This window comes from Anomaloglossus baeobatrachus, chromosome 9 (genome assembly GCF_048569485.1).
Source record: "Anomaloglossus baeobatrachus isolate aAnoBae1 chromosome 9, aAnoBae1.hap1, whole genome shotgun sequence".
NCBI classification, from domain to species: domain Eukaryota; kingdom Metazoa; phylum Chordata; class Amphibia; order Anura; family Aromobatidae; genus Anomaloglossus; species Anomaloglossus baeobatrachus.
In genome coordinates this window covers 176,460,797-176,479,084 of record NC_134361.1, presented here as the reverse complement: position 1 = coordinate 176,479,084, position 18,288 = coordinate 176,460,797, and the positions used below count along the sequence as shown (strand labels likewise).

General features: G+C 51.3%; 1 protein-coding gene across 2 annotated transcripts in view; it reads left to right on the top strand.

The window, feature by feature from the left end:
- The window catches only part of AIFM1 (apoptosis inducing factor mitochondria associated 1), an 84,245-nt gene that overhangs the window by 47,682 nt on the left and 18,275 nt on the right, over positions 1–18,288 (top strand). For both annotated transcript variants that reach the window (XM_075322810.1, XM_075322809.1), the window contains exon 14: positions 7,893–8,033. In XM_075322810.1, coding sequence (XP_075178925.1) covers positions 7,893–8,033 — 141 coding nt within the window. The remainder of the gene's footprint in view (positions 1–7,892; positions 8,034–18,288) is intronic.

Here is an 18,288-nt window from a genome sequence, read left to right as displayed (position 1 = left end):
GCGCATCCTATAGTAATATGCCCCATCCTTGTGCCCATCCAGTAGTATTGTGCCTATCCTATAGTAATATGCCCCATCCTGTAATATTGTGCCCATCATATAGTAATGTGCCCCATCCTTGTGCCCATCCTGCAGTAATGTACATATCCTTCTGCTCATCCTGTAATAATGTCCCCTTTCCTGGTCCTCTTCTTGTAGCAATGCTCTCTCCTGTAGAATTGCCTCCTAGTCTGCCATTCTTCACACACACAAAAAAACAAAGACAAATTCTCCTCACCTGTCCTCTGTTCCCTTGGTGTCCTGTTTGCTTCTTGCTGCCCGCAGCCCCCTTGATGCCAGTGCAGGGGCCACTGCTGACAGAGCTTTATATCAGATGACCGATTTCTGGGCGCTGTGCAGGGATGAGCTCTCTGTACAGCTTCTCCAGTGATCTGCTGCTGGCCTCTGATTGGCCAGCAGCTAATCATTGCAGTAGCTGTATACAGAGCTCGCAACTGCGCAGCGCCCGGAAATCTGTCATCTGATATAAAGCGCTGACTGCACAGGCTCCCAGCACAGGCAGCGATCATCAAGGGGGGCCATGAGCCTGTGCGCCGCAAGAAGGATCAGGGGCCGCCCGCTACAGGTAGCGTCTTTGAGACCACTGCACTATGAAATGTGTGGGAGGGTGCAGGGAAAGGGGGGGTGTTGACTCCAGGCACTGTACCCACCCATTTGCTCATTCAATGTGTGATCGGCCATCTGTTTACACTGCTTGATCATCTGGAAACGAGCGCCTCTAGAAACACTCATTCATCAATCTTCCCCCTAGTAATCTCTATAGTTATAGCCCTAATCCAAACATGTTCCTAGGGTTACACAAGCTGCACATAGGCCAAATGTCTGTCCCTTTTGGCATTTCTGTGGCCAGTATTTCTCAGCATACTAAAGTGTGTGTGTGTGTGTGTGTGTGTATATATATATATATATATATAATATTGTATGAGACACTATTCCATCCTGTGGACTTTGGTTACGAAGTATACTGCTTGGCATAGATTTTGTAGCCGTTGCATTCTATGGGTGACAGATACCACTGTATGAAATTCCTCACTCCTCCGTGCAATATATACATGCCAGCACCCTGACTTTGTACAGTGAATGTAGTGAATACAAACATGAACAGTCCCTAAGATGGGTCAGTAACTTGCAGAAAGCCAGCTCTTCCGAAAGACAACTCCAGGCATGTGTTTACAGCTTCTGGCATGGCTGGAGCTGGAGCTTCACAACAGCTGGAGTGATGTGTGTTGCTGATTCTTATGTATGAAGATACTTTGCAATCATTTCAATATTTGTATATCCTGCTTGTCAGGGGAAGGGGCCAGTGCACTCCTGATGGTCCTGATGATTGACCGGTCAGACTAGGAGCATGGCAGCACGGATGGGCAGCACTGTACGCTCTGCAATGCTGCTACGTCTCTGCAGTACAGGAGCTCCGCGGACGTCAGAGTCCACCCATCTGGCCAACTTCAGAGCAGCACTTACAAGCTGTATAGCCAACAGCCTGCAAACACTTGCTGCTTGCCTGCAAAGCTGGCTGATAACCTAGATTACAAGCTGTAAACTAAAGAATTAAACATCCCTCTGTTCTTGAGAATTCATAGCATTCTTAGTAGGGAGTATATAGCAAAGTTTTACAAGCACTTTATGAACGTGAGACCCCTTTTAACGCTAGAAGTCCCAGAGAGGGGTCATTTAACATTTCTACCTTTGGAACCCATAGAGCTCGAAATTTATGGGACTTCTAGTGTTAAGTATACTAGATATATACACACAATCTACCATTTCTTCGGCGCTCCATTGGGAGACCCAGACGATTGGGGTGTATAGCTACTGCCTCCGGAGGCCACACAAAGCATTACACTAAAAAGTGTAAGGCCCCTCCCCTTCTGGCTATACACCCCCAGTGGGATCACTGGCTCACCAGTTTTCTGCTTTGTGCGAAGGAGGTCAGACATCCACGCATAGCTCCACTGTTTAGTCAGCAGCAGCTGCTGACTATGTCGGATGGAAGAAAAGTGGGCCCATATGGGGTCCCCAGCATGCTCCCTTCTCACCCCACTTGCGGTTTGTAAGGTTGAGGTACCCATTGCGGGTACGGAGGCTGGAGCCCACATGCTGTTTTCCTTCCCCATCCCCCCTCAGGGCTCTGGGTGAAGTGGGATCTTACCGGTCTCCAGGCACTGAGACCGGGCTCCATCCACAGACCCAGAGAACCTGCTGGATATGGAGCTGAGTATCGTCAGGGACAGGCCCTGCTACATTAAGGTACTCTGTGTCCCCGGGCAAGCGCGCACACACACACCAGCATTGCTGGGAGTGTTAGTGCGCCGGGGGCAACAGCGCAGAGCGCTCGTGCTATTAGTCACTACAGCTTTGCTGAGTGACTTTATGTATTGGGAACTGCCGCGCCGGCCGTTGCTGGGTGTTTTTTACATTGTGGCGCGGCTGGGACTTGTGGTGCGCCGGGGACTTCCGCGCTGGCCGTGCACATGGACGGCCGCGCTTATTACTCGAGTCCCCGGCTTTGCGGCCTAGTTTTCGTTTCGTTCCCGCCTCCAGCCCTGCCAGTCAGGGGAGAGGCGGGACGCTGTACAGACAGTCAGCGCCGAGGGCTGGAGTCTGCTTTGCATTCTCCAGCCCCCTTCACTGGACACAGTGGGACGCCAGTTTCCCGCTCTTGTCTGGGGCACGCCCACGGCCCGCCCCTCGTCACACGAGCTGGAGAAGGACGCCGGCAGCCATTCCTGCACGCAGTCCGAGCTGGGGAACGGAGACATGCTCTGGGCAACCAGCACAGGGCTCTGGCGACCACACACCCGCGTTATAGGCGGGCGGTAAGCAGCACCTGAAGTGCTGACCCCACTAAATACCGAAGTGTCCATTTGTATTTTATGCTTGTATGCTATACACTGCACTGTAGGTCGCTATCTTTGGCTATATGCCCTTCTAGATGGCGAGATAACAGCAGCAAAAACGCAAGGGTGCTAAGGCACAGGTTTTCTAGGCTGCTTGTATTGCATGGCTGAAGTGTTCATTTGTACTTATGCTTGTATGCTATACATTGCACTGTACGGTCGCTACTCTTGGCTATATTCTCCTAGAGGGCTGGACAACAGCAGCAAAAAAGCATGGGTGCCAAGGCACAGGCTTTATAGGCTGCTTGTACTGCATGTGCTGAAGTGTTCATTTGTATATATGCTTGTATGCTATACATTGCACTGTACGGTCGCTACTCTGGGCTATATTCTCCTAGATGGCTGGACAACAGCAGCAAAAAAGCAAGGGTGCCAAGGCACAGGCTTTCTATGCTGCTTGTATTGCATGTGCTGAAGTGTTTATGCTTGTATGCTGTACATTGCATAGATGACTAGAATACAGCAGCAAAAAAGCAACACAGGCTTTCTATGCTGCTTTTCCTGCATGTGATACTGTTCCACCGGCAGGTTCCACTGACCCCCATTGTGTGCAATGCTCCCCTGTAGCACTTGGTCAGCCGGGGTCTCTACTAGAGGTGGCCAAAGGAACCACCTGTGAACCCTGTCCAGGGACAGGGACGGAGATTGTCATGGGATGGAGACTTTGCAGTCCAGACAGGCCATGGGCAATCTTGATTAATGCTCCCTGGCCACCCTCATTTGGAACGTACTCAGTGCTCCGGGGGGGTCCCAGGCATTCCAGGGTGAAGGCTCTGACACGGACGGCAGTCCCAGACAGCCTAAGCTAGCTCGCTGGGTGCGACACTCGGCTTCATCACTGGTCAAGGTCCCAGCAGGACGACTCTCTGTATGATGAGGCAGACGTAGCTGATCAGGGCATTGGTCCTGACACCGCTCTCAATCCGGATACACCGGATGGTGACGCCATAGTGAATGATCTTATAGCGTCCATCAATGGAATGTTGCATGTTTCTCCCTCAGCTCCCCCAGTGGAGGAGTCAGCTTCACAGCAGGAGAAATCCTTTTTCAGTACTCATGCGTAGATTGAGTACTTTTTCTGACCACGCTGACTTCAGAGACGCAGTTCAGAAACACCACGCTTACCAGATAAACGTTTTCTCCAAACGTATTAAGGATGCACGTTATCCCTTTACCCTGATGTGGTACAGCCCTGGACCCAGGGTCCAAAGGTGGATCCCCCAATCTCCAGGCTTGCGGCTAGATCCATAGTTGCAGTGGAGATGGGAATTCACTTAAAGATGCCATTGACAGACAGATAGACCTCTGGTTGAAATCTGTCTGTGAAGCTATCAGCGTGTCGGTTGCTCCGGCATTCGCAGCCGTATGGGCACCCTAACCTATTTCAGCTGGTCTTGCGCAGCTGGTCTTGAGCACATGTACATCTGTGCCGCAGGTGGTGTCCTTAACCTCGCAATGTCTGCATTGCGACTTACCCTAGTAATGCTGTCCTGAGGGGACAGTCGAGGTTGGTCCTTCCCAGGCTCGGGCAAGTCCCAATTGTCCTCGTCTAAAAGGGCTCAAAAGGCTCAGAGGGGCTCAGATTCCGGCCGGGCTCATTCACGCCCAAGGAAGGCAGCAGGAGGAACCGCTACCAAGGCGATCTCCTCATGTATTTCAGCTCTCTCTCCCCGCATCCGCGGTTGGTGGCAGAATCTCCCGCTTCTGGGTACATTTAGCTGCCACAGGTCACAGACCGGTGGGTGAGAGACATTGTGTCTCACGTGTACAGGATAGAGCTCTGTTCTTGTCCTCCGGCTCGATTCTTCAGAACTCCCCCCCCCCCCCCCCCCCCTCCCCCCACCGAGCCGATGCTCTTCTGCAGGCAGAAGGAGTGGTAATCCCTGTTCCTCTCCAGGAACAAGACACGGTTTTTTCCTCCAATCTTATTGGGGTGCCAAAAAAGGGTGGCTTTTTCCGTTCCGTTCTGGACCTAAAACTGCTCACCAAGCACGTGAAGGCCAGGCGGTTCCGGATGTAACCCTCCGCTCCGTCATTGCCTCAATGTCTCAAGGAGATTTCCTAGCATCAATAGACATCAGGATGCTTATCTCCACGTGCCGATTGCTCCAGAGCACCAGCGTTTGCTACGTTTCGTTATTGAAGACGAGCATCTTCAGTGCGTACCACTGCCCTTCGGTCTGGCGACAGCCCTACGGGTTTTCACCAAGTTCAGGGCAGCAGTGGGAGCAGTCCTGCACTCTCAGGGTCACTCTGTGATCCTTACTGGACGATCCACTTGTCAAGGCACCCTCTCAAGAGGCATGCCGACACAGCCTGAACGTGGCGCTGGAGACTCTCCAGAGTTTCGGGTGGATCATCAACTTTTCAAGGTTACATCGGGCACCGACCCAATCGCTGACATATCTGGGCATGGAGTTTCACACTCCCTCAGCGATAGTGAAGCTTCCGCTGGACAAGCAGCGTTCACTACAGACGGGGGTGCAGTCTCTCCTTCAAGGCCAGTCACACCCCTTAAGACGCCTCATGCAGAGGCAGTCACTTTCGCGCAGTTTCATCTGCGTCCACTTCAATGGGACATGCTTTGCCAATGGGTTGGGGAGTCGACGTCCCTAGAAAGGAACGTTTCCCTTCTCAGACGGTCAAGGACTCTCTCCAGAGGAGTCCATCCTTCAGATCAATGTTCTGGAAATCTGGGCAGTGCATCTTGCCCTGCAAGCCTTCCAGCAGTGGCTGGAAGGAAAACAGATCCGAATTCAGTCGGACAATTCCACAGCGGTGGCAGACATCGCCCACCAAGGCGGAACACGCATCGCCAAGCCTACCAGGCAATCCGGCGGATTCTGATGTGGGTGGGGGACAGAGCATCCACCATATCCGCAGTTCACATCCCGGGCGTAGAAAATTGGGAAGCAGACTTCCTCAGTCGCCTGGGCATGGACGCAGGGGAATGGCCTCTGCACCCAGTATGGTGTCAGGAAATCTGTAGCCGCTGGAGGATGCCGGACGTCGACCTAATGGCGTCTCGGCACAACAACAAGGTCCCGATTTTCATGGCGCGGTCTCACGAGCAAAGAGCTCTGGCGGCAGGCGCCCTAGTTCAGGATTGGTCGCAGTTCCAGCTACCCTATGTGTTTCCTACTCTGGCACTGTTGCCCAGAGTGCTACGCAAGCTCAGCTCCGCTTGCCGCCGCGCCATCCTCGTCGTCCCAGACTGACCGAGGAGGTCGTGGTCCTGGATCTGTGGCATCTCACGGTCGGCCAACCGTGGGCACTCTCAGACCGGCCAGACTTACTGTCCCAAGGGCCGTTCTTTCCACTGAATTCTACGGCCCTGATCCGGACTGTGTGGCCATCGAGTCCGAGATCCTAGCGTCTTCAGGATTATCTCAAGACGTCATTGCCACCATGAGACGGGCTAGGAAGCCGACGTCTGCCAAAATCTACCACAAGACGTGGAAGTTATTCTTATCTTGGTGCTCTGCTTAGGGAGTGTCTCCCTGGCCATTTGCATTGTCTCCTTTTTCCCCCCTTCCTGCATCTGGATTGGGAAAAGGTTTGTCGCTCGGCTCCCTTAAAGGACAAGTCGCAGCGCTGTCGGTATTCTTTCAGAAGCGCCTAGTACGACTTCCTCAGGTACGCACGTTCCTGCAGGGGGGTTATCACATTGTCCCTCCGTACAAGAGGCCGTCAGACCCATGGGATCTGCACAGGGTATTAATTGCTCTCTAGGAGCCGCCCTTCGAGCCTCTGAGGGTTGTTTTCACTTTCTCGACTTTCACAGAAAGTGGCCTTTCTGGTAGCGGTCACGTCTTTTCGGAGAGTGTCCGAACTAGCAGCGCGATCATCCAAAGCTCCCTTCCTGGTGTTCACCAAGATAAGGTAGTGCTGCGTCCGATCCCAGAGTTTCTCCCTAAGGTGGTATCCCCTTTTTATCACAATCAGGATATCTCCTTACCTTCCTTTTATCCATTTCATCGATATGTAATGGCTTTGCATTGTTGGATCTGGTGTAGAGCACCCAGAATCTACATTCCCGCACGGCGCTCCTGCGCCGCTCGGATGCACTCTTTGTCCTTGTCACTGGTCAGCGCAAGGGATCGCAGGCTGCAACATCCACCCTGGCTCAATGGATCAAGGAACCAATCCTTGAAGCCTACCGTTCTACTGGGCTTCCGGTTCCATCAGGGCTGAAGGCCCATTCTACCAGAGCCGTAGGTGCGTCCTGGGCATTACGGCACCAGGCTACGGCTCAACAGGTGTGCCAGGCAGCTACCTGGTCGAGTCTGCACACTTTCACCAAACATTATCAGGTGCATACCTATGCTTCGGCGGATGCCAGCCTAGGTAGAAGAGTCCTGCAGGCGGCAGTTGCCTCCCTGTAGGGGAAGGCTGTCTTGCAGCTCTAACATGAGGTATTTCTTTACCCACCCAGGGACAGCTTTTGGACGTCCCAATCGTCTGGGTCTCCCAATGGAGCGCCGAAGAAGAAGGGAATTTTGTTACTTACCGTAAATTCCTTTTCTTCTAGCTCCTATTGGGAGACCCAGCACCCGCCCTGTTGTCCTTCGGGATTTTTGGTTGTTTTCGGGTACACATGTTGTTCATGTTGAATGGTTTTCAGTTCTCCGATGTTACTTCGGAGTGAATTTGTTTAAACCAGTTATTGGCTTTCCTCCTTCTTGCTTTTGCACTAAAACTGGTGAGCCAGTGATCCCACTGGGGGTGTATAGCCAGAAGGGGAGGGGCCTTACACTTTTTAGTGTAATGCTTTGTGTGGCCTCCGGAGGCAGTAGCTATACACCCCAATCGTCTGGGTCTCCCAATAGGAGCTAGAAGAAAAGGAATTTACGGTAAGTAACAAAATTCCCTTCTTTCATATCTGAGCTTTTATATACTTTATCAGACTCGTGAAGCTTTTCTTTCCTTCTCTAGGTTGAAACGGATCACATTGTGGCAGCAGTCGGTCTGGAACCGAACACTGAATTGGCAAAATCGGCTGGTCTGGAGCTGGATGGGGATTTTGGAGGGTACAGGGTTAATGCAGAGCTACAGGCGCGCAACAATGTGTGGGTGGTGAGTATGATTTGTGTGACGTTCCTTTTATATAACCGTGAATGGCATTGAGTGCAGTCTTTTTCTCCTTTATGTGGTCTCTGGGATGCTGGGGTTTTTTTTGTTACTCCACTAAAATTATGTATAGGACTATGAAAAGGTCTTTGTTTCTTCACCTTCTATAGTTTATTTCATTATTATTATTCATCTTTGTTTATTTTTTATTTTATTGTTTTATACTTTAGATTTTATTTTTGATTTTTTTAATATATTTTTATTTTAGATTTTATTATATATTTTAGTATTGTTTTATATTGTTTTATATTTTGTTAATTTTATTATTATAATATATATATATATATATATATATATATTAGATTGTATTATTTTATTATTGTTTTTAGATTGTTTTATATTGTTCTACATTTTATTTAGTTTTACTATTATTTTAGATTTTAGTATTGTTTTTTAGATTTTTATTATATATTTTATTGTTTTATATTATTTTATATTTTTAGTTTTATTTTATATTATTGTTTTAGATTTTGTTTTATACTTTGTTTTATGTTTTATTATTGTTTTGTATTTTATTTTATTTTTCTTTGTCGCTCCATTGGGAGACCCAGACAATTGGGTGTATAGCTTCTGCCTCCGGAGGCCACACAAAGTATTACACTTTAAAAAGTGTAACCCCTCCCCTCTGCCTATACACCCTCCCGTGGATCACGGGCTCCTCAGTTTTATGCTTTGTGTGGAAGGAGGCACACATCCACTCATGCATTCTCATATTAGTTATGTCGGTTGGAAGAAAAGAGGGCCTCCACGGGGCCCCCGGCATGTTCCCTTCTCACCCCACTACGTCGGCGGTGTTGTTAAGGTTGAGGTACCCATTGCGGGTACAAAGGCCGAAGCCTCATGCCGTCTCCTTCACCATCCCTTAGCGGCTCTGGGAGAAGTGGGATCCTGAGCGGTCATCCATTTACTGGGACCGTGCTCCCTCCGCAGCCCCTGTGGGAATCTGCCGGACCGGAGTCTATTCAACCTCAGGGACTGGGCCCTGCAACTCTAAGGTACTCTGTGTCCCCATTGGGGACTGTGCAGGGAGCGCACCTTCTTCCCGGACGCTGCGGCAGCTGCTGAATTGAGAAGGCCGGTGGACTTCCGCGCCGACCGTGCCTGCTTGTCGGGCACGGTCTCAAATTTAGTCCCCGGCTTCATCGCGGCCTAGTCGCAAAAATCCCGCCCCCGGGCCTGCCTGTCAGGGGTAAGGGCGGGACTGCCGACCTGACGTCAGATGTGAGGGCTGGAGCATCCTGCATTTTTCCTCCCCCCTCACTGATCACTGTGGGGACCCCAGATTCCCGCACTTTCCTGGCGCCGCCCACGGCTCCACTCCTCCCCTGAGAGCTCCGGCAGCCATTTTTTGGGCATTCTGCCGGTGGAGGATTCTCAGGAACAGCTCTGCAGCTCCGGGGGACCTAAGGCAGGGAATCTGGAGGACACACACACGCCGCTTGTTAGCGGTCGGTAAGCCACACCGGTCACCCGGTGCTGGTCCCCTCTAGGGTGCCGGAATAGATACATATTTATATATATATTTCTGTTCGGTCGGGCTGTATACCTTTTTTTTGCCCATATATCCTCAATGATCATTCTCCTAGGAGACAACAGCATGTCGTCCACAAGGAGCAAAGCTGTTAAGGCACAGGGTTTTTTTGCGGCCTGTACCTCTTGTGGGGCTATGTTACCTGCGGGTTCCACCTACCCTCACTGTGAGCAATGCTCGACCCCTGTTTCGCTTGCTCAGCCGGAGCCTCGGTCACTAGTGGGCCCCTTGGCTCATGTAGACCCCCCTGCTCCCCCTGTCCAGGCGGCAGGGACAGAGTTCGCCTCTTTTGCTGAGAAACTCTGAGTCACTTTCACAATCCATGGCTCAGTCTATGGACAAATGGTCTGCCAAGCTGCTAGAAGCTTTGCAGTCCAGACCGGTCCTTACACAGGCCCCAGCCCCTGTTGGATCGTCGCCTCCAGGCCCCTCTCGTTCTGCGCCGCAGCGCGCTCCCAGGTTGGGCCATAGGTCCCACGTGGAGGACTCCTGCCCGGACCACAGTCCTAGACCGGGTAAGCAGGCTCGCTGGGAATCTTTCCCGACTTCTTCAGCTCGGGTTCCCAGCTTGAGGACTCTCTGGAGGACAAGGCGGATGTCGCAGCTCAGGGCTCTGACCCTGACGTCGCCCTTAACCTTGATACACCTGAAGGGGACGCCTTAGTGAATGATCTTATCTCGTCCATCAACCAGGTGTTGGATCTCTCACCCCCGCCTCCCCCTGTAGAGGAGTCGGCGTCTCAGCAGGAGAAACACCAGTTTCGGTTCCCCAAACGTACACGTAGTGCGTTTTTCGATCACTCTAACTTCAGAGACGCTGTCCAGAAGCCCAGAGCGGTTCCGGACAAGCGCTTTACTAAGCGCCTCACTGACACGCGTTACCCCTTCCCCTCTGAAGTCGTTAAGGGTTGGGCTCAATGTCCCAAGGTGGATCCTCCAGTCTCTAGATTGGCGGCTAGATCTGTGGTATCGGTTGCAGATGGCTCATTGCTAAAGGATGCCACTGACAGGCAGATAGAGCTCCTGGTGAAGTCCATCTATGAGGCCACGGGCGCGTCTTTTGCCCCGGCCTTTGCAGCCGTGTGGGCACTCCAAGCTATCTCAGCTTGTCTGGCTGAGATTAATGCTGTCACACGTAATTCTGCTCCGCAGGTTGCGTCTTTGACTTCTCAAGCGTCAGCTTTTTCTTCCTACGCCATGAACGCAGTCCTAGACTCTGCTAGCCGTACAGCTGGGGCATCCGCTAACTCTGTGGCAGTCCGCAGGGCCATGTGGCTGCGCGAATGGAAGGCAGACTCTGCCTCCAAGAGGTTCTTAACCGGTTTGCCGTTTTCTGGCGAACGCTTGTTTGGCGAACGATTGGATGAGATTATTAAGGAATCCAAGGGAAAGGACTCCTCCTTACCCCAGTCCAAACCTAAGAGACCTCAGCAACGGAAAATACAATCGAGATTTCGGTCCTTTCGTCCCTCCGCCAAGCCCCAATCCTCTTCGTCCAGCAGGCCGGAGAAAGGCCAGAGGAACTCCTATGCGTGGCGGTCCAAGTCATGCCCCCAAAAGGCCGCAGGAGGCACTGCCTCCAAGGCGGCCTCATGACTCTCGGCATCCCCTAGCCGCATCCTCGGTCGGTGGCAGGCTCTCCCGCTTTGGCGACGCCTGGTGGCCACATGTTCAAGACCGATGGGTGAGAGACATTCTGTCTCACGGTTACAGGATAGAGTTCAGCTCTCGTCCTGCGGCTCGTTTCTTCAGAACCTCTCCGCCCCCCGCTCAGGCCGACGCACCTTTTCAGGCAGTGGACGCTCTGAAGACAGAAGGAGTTGTGACCCCCGTTCCACTTCAGGAACGTGGTCGCGGCTTTTACTCCAACTTGTTCGTGGTGCCAAAAAAGGACGGATCATTCCGTCCCGTTCTGGACCTCAAGCTGCTCAACAGACATGTGAGAACCAGACGGTTTCGGATGGAATCTCTTCGCTCGGTCATCGCCTCGATGTCACAAGGAGACTTCCTAGCATCGATCGACATCAAGGATGCTTATCTCCACGTGCCAATCGCACCCGAACATCAACGCTTCTTGCGTTTCGCCATCGGGGACGAACACCTTCAGTTCGTGGCATTGCCTTTCGGCCTGGCGACAGCCCCACGGGTTTTCACCAAAGTCATGGCATCCGTCGTGGCGGTCCTACAAAGTCCGGCGGATTCTGCAGTGGGTGGAAGCCACGGCCTCCACCATCTCCGCAGTTCACATCCCGGGCGTAGAAAACTGGGAAGCAGATTTTCTCAGTCGTCAGGGCATGGATGCGGGGGAATGGTCTCTGCACCCAGAAGTGTTTCGAGAGATCTGTTGCCGCTGGGGAACGCCGGACGTCGATCTCATGGCGTCACGGCACAACAACAAAGTGCCGGCATTCATGGCACGGTCTCAGGATCACAGAGCTCTGGCGGCGGACGCGTTAGTTCAGGATTGGTCGCTGTTTCGACTGCCTTATGTGTTTCCTCCTCTGGCACTGTTGCCCAGGGTGTTACGCAAGATCAGGTCCGACTGCCGTCGCGCCATTCTCGTCGCTCCAGACTGGCCGAGGCAGTTGTGGTACCCGGATCTGTGGCATCTCACGGTGGGTCAACCGTGGGCGCTTCCAGACCGCCCAGACTTGCTGTCACAAGGCCCATTTTTCCATCTGAATTCTGTGGCCCTCAACCTGACTGTGTGGCCATTGAGTCCTGGCTCCTAGCGTCTTCAGGGTTATCTCAGGATGTCATTGCCACCATGAGACAGGCCAGGAAGCCAACGTCCGCCAAGATCTATTACAGGTCTTGGCAAATCTTCTTATCCTGGTGCTCTGATAACGGTTTTCCTCCATGGCCGTTTGCCTTACCCACTTTTCTTTCATTCCTTCAATCCGGAATGGACAAGGGTTTGTCTCTCGGCTCTCTCAAGGGCCAAGTATCGGCGCTCTCCGTATTTTGTCAAAAGCGCCTAGCCAGGCTTCCGCAGGTCCGCACGTTCCTGCAGGGAATTTGCCACATAGTCCCACCTTACAAGCGTCCGCTAGAACCCTGGTATCTTAACAGGGTGCTAACGGCTCTTCAGAAACCACCTTTCGAGCCGCTGTGGGATGTCTCTTTATCACGACTTTCGCAGAAGGTGGCCTTTCTAGTGGCAGTTACATCACTCCGGAGAGTGTCTGAGCTTGCAGCGCTGTCATGCAAAGCCCCCTTCCTGGTGTTTCACCAGGATAAGGTGGTTCTGCGTCCGGTCCCGGAATTTCTCCCTAAGGTGGTATCCCCTTTTCATCTCAATCAGGATATCTCCTTGCCTTCATTTTGCCCTAATCCAATTCACCAATGTGAAAAGGATTTGCACTCTTTGGATCTGGTGAGAGCACTCCGGCTCTACGTGTCTCGCACGGCGCCCCTGCGTCGTTCAGATGCGCTCTTTGTCCTTGTCGCTGGCCAGCGTAAGGGTTCGCAGGCTTCCAAGTCAACCTTGGCTCGGTGGATCAAGGAACCGATTCTCGAAGCCTACCGTTCTTCTGGGCTTCCGCTTCCTTCAGGGCTGAAAGCCCATTCTACCAGAGCCGTGGGTGCGTCCTGGGCATTGCGGCATCGGGCTACGGCTCAGCAGGTGTGTCAGGCAGCTACGTGGTCTAGTCTGCACACTTTCACGAAGCACTATCAAGTGCATACCTATGCTTCGGCAGATGCCAGTCTAGGTAGGCGAGTCCTTCAGGCGGCGGTTGCCCACCTGTAATAGGGGGCCGTTTCGGCTCTTTTTATTGAGGTATTCTTTTACCCACCCATGGACTGCTCTTGGACATCCCAATTGTCTGGGTCTCCCAATGGAGCGACAAAGAAGAAGGGAATTTTGTTTACTTACCGTAAATTCCTTTTCTTCTAGCTCCTATTGGGAGACCCAGCACCCGCCCCTGTTCCCTTCGGGCTGGTTGTTCTTTTGTGTACACATGTTGTTCATGTTGAATTGTTCTTTTGGTTCATGGTTTTCAGTTCTCCGAACATCCTTCGGATTGAATTTACCCTAGACCAATTTATAAGTTTTCTCCTTCCTGCTTTTGCACCAAAACTGAGGAGCCCGTGATCCACGGGAGGGTGTATAGGCAGAGGGGAGGGGTTACACTTTTTAAAGTGTGGCCTCCGGAGGCAGAAGCTATACACCCAATTGTCTGGGTCTCCCAATAGGAGCTAGAAGAAAAGGAATTTACGGTAAGTAAATAAAATTCCCTTCTTTTTGTTTTGTTTTAACCAAAAAAAACATATTTAGAAATGTCACTTTTAAAAGGTTAGTCCAGCTCGACACACTTTTTTGCATTTAGAGGTGAGCATTTCGGGTAATGTCAAGTCTACAGCTGCCTGCTGGGATGGGTGCCCGTCTCAATAAGTATCAGTAGTGGGGAGATTGCCGGCTCCACACACCTCTAAATGCAGAAGTGAGCCGAGCTGGACTGACCCTTTAAAGCTTAAAAATGTTATGCTTCTCCTATATGCAAAGGGCAAGTATTGAGATTATTCTAAGGGAGTTGATTGTCTATGGTTTTTACTAAACAATTCTCCCACTTGTGTCAGTGCCCCATACTTTAGATCCAAAGTTCTGTGCCAGAGGTGCTACAGTACAGCTTTTTGCTGTGCATTTTATGTTTGGGTCCTTTTACACAGGCCGATTTTTGTCCGAAACGAACACCAATCTATCCACTCCGTCTACGTTGATTAATCTCCATTGACAAGGATAATCATTGGCGTGTATGTGCGCTCCATGATTCTTAATCTGTTTCTCCTGAGCCCTTTAAACTACACTTTCTCCCATTGCTCGCTCTTGTCTGCAGTATGATACCGAGCTGCAGACAGGAGCACTGTGGTAGTGGCATACCAGCTTCAGTGGTTTAGTGTTTTGGAGGTGACAAATTTCCTTAAACTGAATTTCCAGACCGCGATAATTAGAACGTCATATGGAAGAGAATTCAATCAAATATCAATCACCCCCTCCCAAAAAAATCTCCAAAGTAAATGTTTTGTGATACGCAGGCTCTAATTTTTGTATTATATATATATATATATATATATATATATATATATATATAATATAATTATATATATATATATAATTATATATATATATATAATTATATATAATTTTTTGTACAAATACATTTTAAAATTTGTTCTTCTTTTTATAAGAATTAGTTTTATATGTTGAAGATGTTTCAATTTTTTCTTTCTTACGAGGTGTGTGTGTGTGTGGCTAGTAACAGTATTTTTAATTGGCAGTGTTTTTATTTTCACCCAGCTTTTTATTTGTTTTTAATTTACATCACACACTGTGCCCTGTAAGCTCATAAAGACCTTTGTCAACATTTAAATACTGTTTGTTTAAAAAAACAAACCTTATTTCTCCTGCAACTTGGGCTTTTATATATTGGCCCCAGTTACAGGGGAAATTCGGGCCCTAGCTGAATTGAATAGCTGTAGATGATTGGGTCTCCTAATTTGGCTTCCTGTTACATTGTGCCGTGATGGCTTAGAACATTACTACAGATTATAATGCAGATTACTCAAATATTTTAACCTTTTCCTATCCAATAAAATTTCCTGTTCTACCCATTGAAATCATTGGCTGCCAAAAATAGCACTATGCGCAAAGTCCTGCTTGGTATTCTTAGAAAAGGGATTTTCCACTCAGTGGCCCGCTAGAAGGGACTTGGGACAGTAAAATGCGTATGAATTATTGATGTCCCCTGACAGGGGACAAAGGAGCGTAACAGAATTTTCTTTATCGTTCCTTTGGGAGACCCAGACCATGGGTGTTCAGCTTCTGCCTCCGGAGGACACACAAAGTACTACACTAAAAAGTGTAGCTCCTCCCTCTGAGCTTATACACCCCCTGGTGAGCAGACCCAGCCAGTTTATCGCTTTGTGTTCAGGAGGCATACATCCACACATGCATTCTCATATGATTTTTCCCTTTTGGAATGAGTTTGAAGAACTGTGGGTCCACGTCTGGACCCCCGGCATGTCCCTTCTCACCCCACTGTGTCGGCGGTGTTGTAAGGTTGATTTCCTAGGCTGGAGCCTTACATGCCGTGCTCCTTCACCATCCCTCCTGGGCTCTGGCTTGAAGTGGGAGCCAGCACGGTCTCCATGCCTGGCAGGAGACCGGTCTCCATCCGCAGCCCTTCAGGACCCTGCTGGACCAGAGCACTCATCCCCAGGGACATGGCCCTGCGTCTCAGCAGCTAAGTACCTGAGACGTTTATATTTGGGGGTCCCTGTGCTTTATTGTTGGGGGAGAGTGTGCTTATTGTATTTTCTGACATTTCCGGCGGGTTCTCTAGCTGTCGCCTGAGAACCGCACCGATGGTGCCTGCGCGTCGGCCTCGCCGCTCAAATTTAGGCCCCGGCTTCGCCGGAGGCCTAGTTTCGTTTCACTGCCCTCGCATGTCACTCATGCAGAGGGACAGCGCGGCTCCTCCCGGCGGCCGTTCTGCACAGGGGAGGGACACTCCCCACTGCTGTGCGTGTCTCCTCCCCTGTAGGTCTCTATGGCTCTCCAGATCCCGCTCTTCATGCAAGTCCCGCCCCCTCTCTTCACTCCGGCGGCCATTTTCTCAGAGTTCTCTCAGCGTTGGTCTGCGTTCTGCATCCCTGCTGAGGTGCTGTGTTTGGGGGTCCGGGCTTCGGGATCTGGAGGGCACACAACACCGCTCTGCACAGCACAGCGGTCTGGTAAGCCACAACCGGCTCTGGTTGTGGACCTCTGTATATACTCTCTGGGGTTCATTCTCTGGCAGAGCCCCCACTCCAGCAGCATGTCTCACACGAGGAGCAAGGCTCCAAAGCTTTACTCTGTATGCGCTGCATGTAAGCTCCTGCTGCCTGAACCGAGCACCTATCCACATTGTGATGCCTGCTCTACCTTGGCGGTGCCACAGCCTGGAGTCTCTCCCCCAGTGGTCTCTCAGGCTGCTCCTGCTCCTGTGGCTGAGCCCCCGGCCTGGGTAGAATCCTTTTCTAGGGCTATCTCCCAGTCTTTTGCTGAGTCCATGGGACTTCTGTCCAGGACTTTGCTGAATATGCATCAGCCCCCCTCACAGGGTGCCTCTGCTGCTAGGGCTCTCTCAGGACCGGAGCTCACAAAGGATTCATCATCAGGTCCCAGACCCCGTCCTCCTAAGAAGAGACGTAGGGTTCCCTCTCCCTCCTCCTCCCGCGGCTCTGATTCAAGAGCGGACTCGCAGGATGAGGAGGATGCCTTTACAGGGGGCTCGGAGGCTAACTCCATGTACCCCATTGATCTGTCCGAAAGTGACTCAGATCTTAGTGACTTGATTGCTTCCATTAATTCTGTTCTGGATCTTAATCCGCCAGTATCAGAGGAGCAACCCTCTCTGGCAGAAAAGCACCAGTTTACCTCGCCTAAGAGGGCAAAGAGTGTGTTCTTTAACCACTCCAGTTTTCAGGCCGCTGTGTCCAAGCCCTGACAAACGCTTCCCAAAGCGCGGTTCTGATGACCGTTTTCCCTTTCCACCTGAGGTGGTCAAGGAGTGGGCTCAGTCCCCAAAGGTAGACCCCCCGGTGTCTAGGCTCTCAGCCCGGACTGTTGTTCCGGTGGCTGATGGCACCTCCCTTAAGGATTCCACTGACCGCCAGATTGACCTTCTTGCCAAATACGTATATGAAGTGGCGGGGTCCTCGTTTTCCCCGACTTTTGCAGCAGTGTGGGCTCTCAAAGCCATATCTGCTTCTCTAGAGGAGATGCATTCCCTCTCCAGGGAATCTATGCCCGAAATGGTTGCCTTGACTTCCCAAGCTTCAGCTTTTTCATCCTATGCCATGTCTGCCATGCTGGAGGCTTCTCACCGCACTGCGGTGGCTTCGGCTAATTCCCTCGCTATCCGCAGGATCTTGTGGCTTCGAGAGTGGAAGGCAGATGCTTTTTCTAAGAAGTACCTTCCTGGGCTCCCTTTTGTTGGGTCCCGGCTGTTCGGAGAACAGCTGGATGAAATTATTAAGGAAGCTACTGGCGGGAAGAGTACTTCCATGCCACAAACCAAGACCAGGAAACCTGTCCAGGGTAGGAATCAGTCGAGGTTTCGCTCCTTTCGTTCCTCCAACTGGTCGTCCTCTAAGCCTTTGGCCTCGTCCACTAACTCAGCCAAGGACCAGAAATCCAACTGGCGCCCAAAAGCGCGTCCACAGAAGACGGCAGGAGGTGCTGCCACTAAGGCAGCCTCCTCGTGACTATCTGCCCGCTCCAGCAACGTCCTTGGTTGGTGGCAGGCTCACCCACTTTGGCGACGCTTGGTTTCAACACGTCTCCGATCAGTGGGTGAGAGATATCATCTCCCACGGCTACAGGATAGAATTTTCTTCCAGTCCGCCAAACAGATTTTTTCTCTCAACCCCCCCCCCCCTGCTCCAAGGCCGCCGCCTTCTCACAGGCCGTGGCATCCTTGCAGGCCAACGGAGTAATTGTACCGGTGCCCGCCCGGGAACGGTTCAGAGGTTTCTGCTCAAATCTCTTCCTAGTCCCCAAAAAGGACGGTACTTTCCGGCCCATCCTGGATCTCAAGCTTCTCAACAAGCATGTTCAGGTGCGGCACTTTCGCATGGAGTCTCTGCGATCAGTCATTGCCTCAATGACCCAAGGGGATTTCCTGG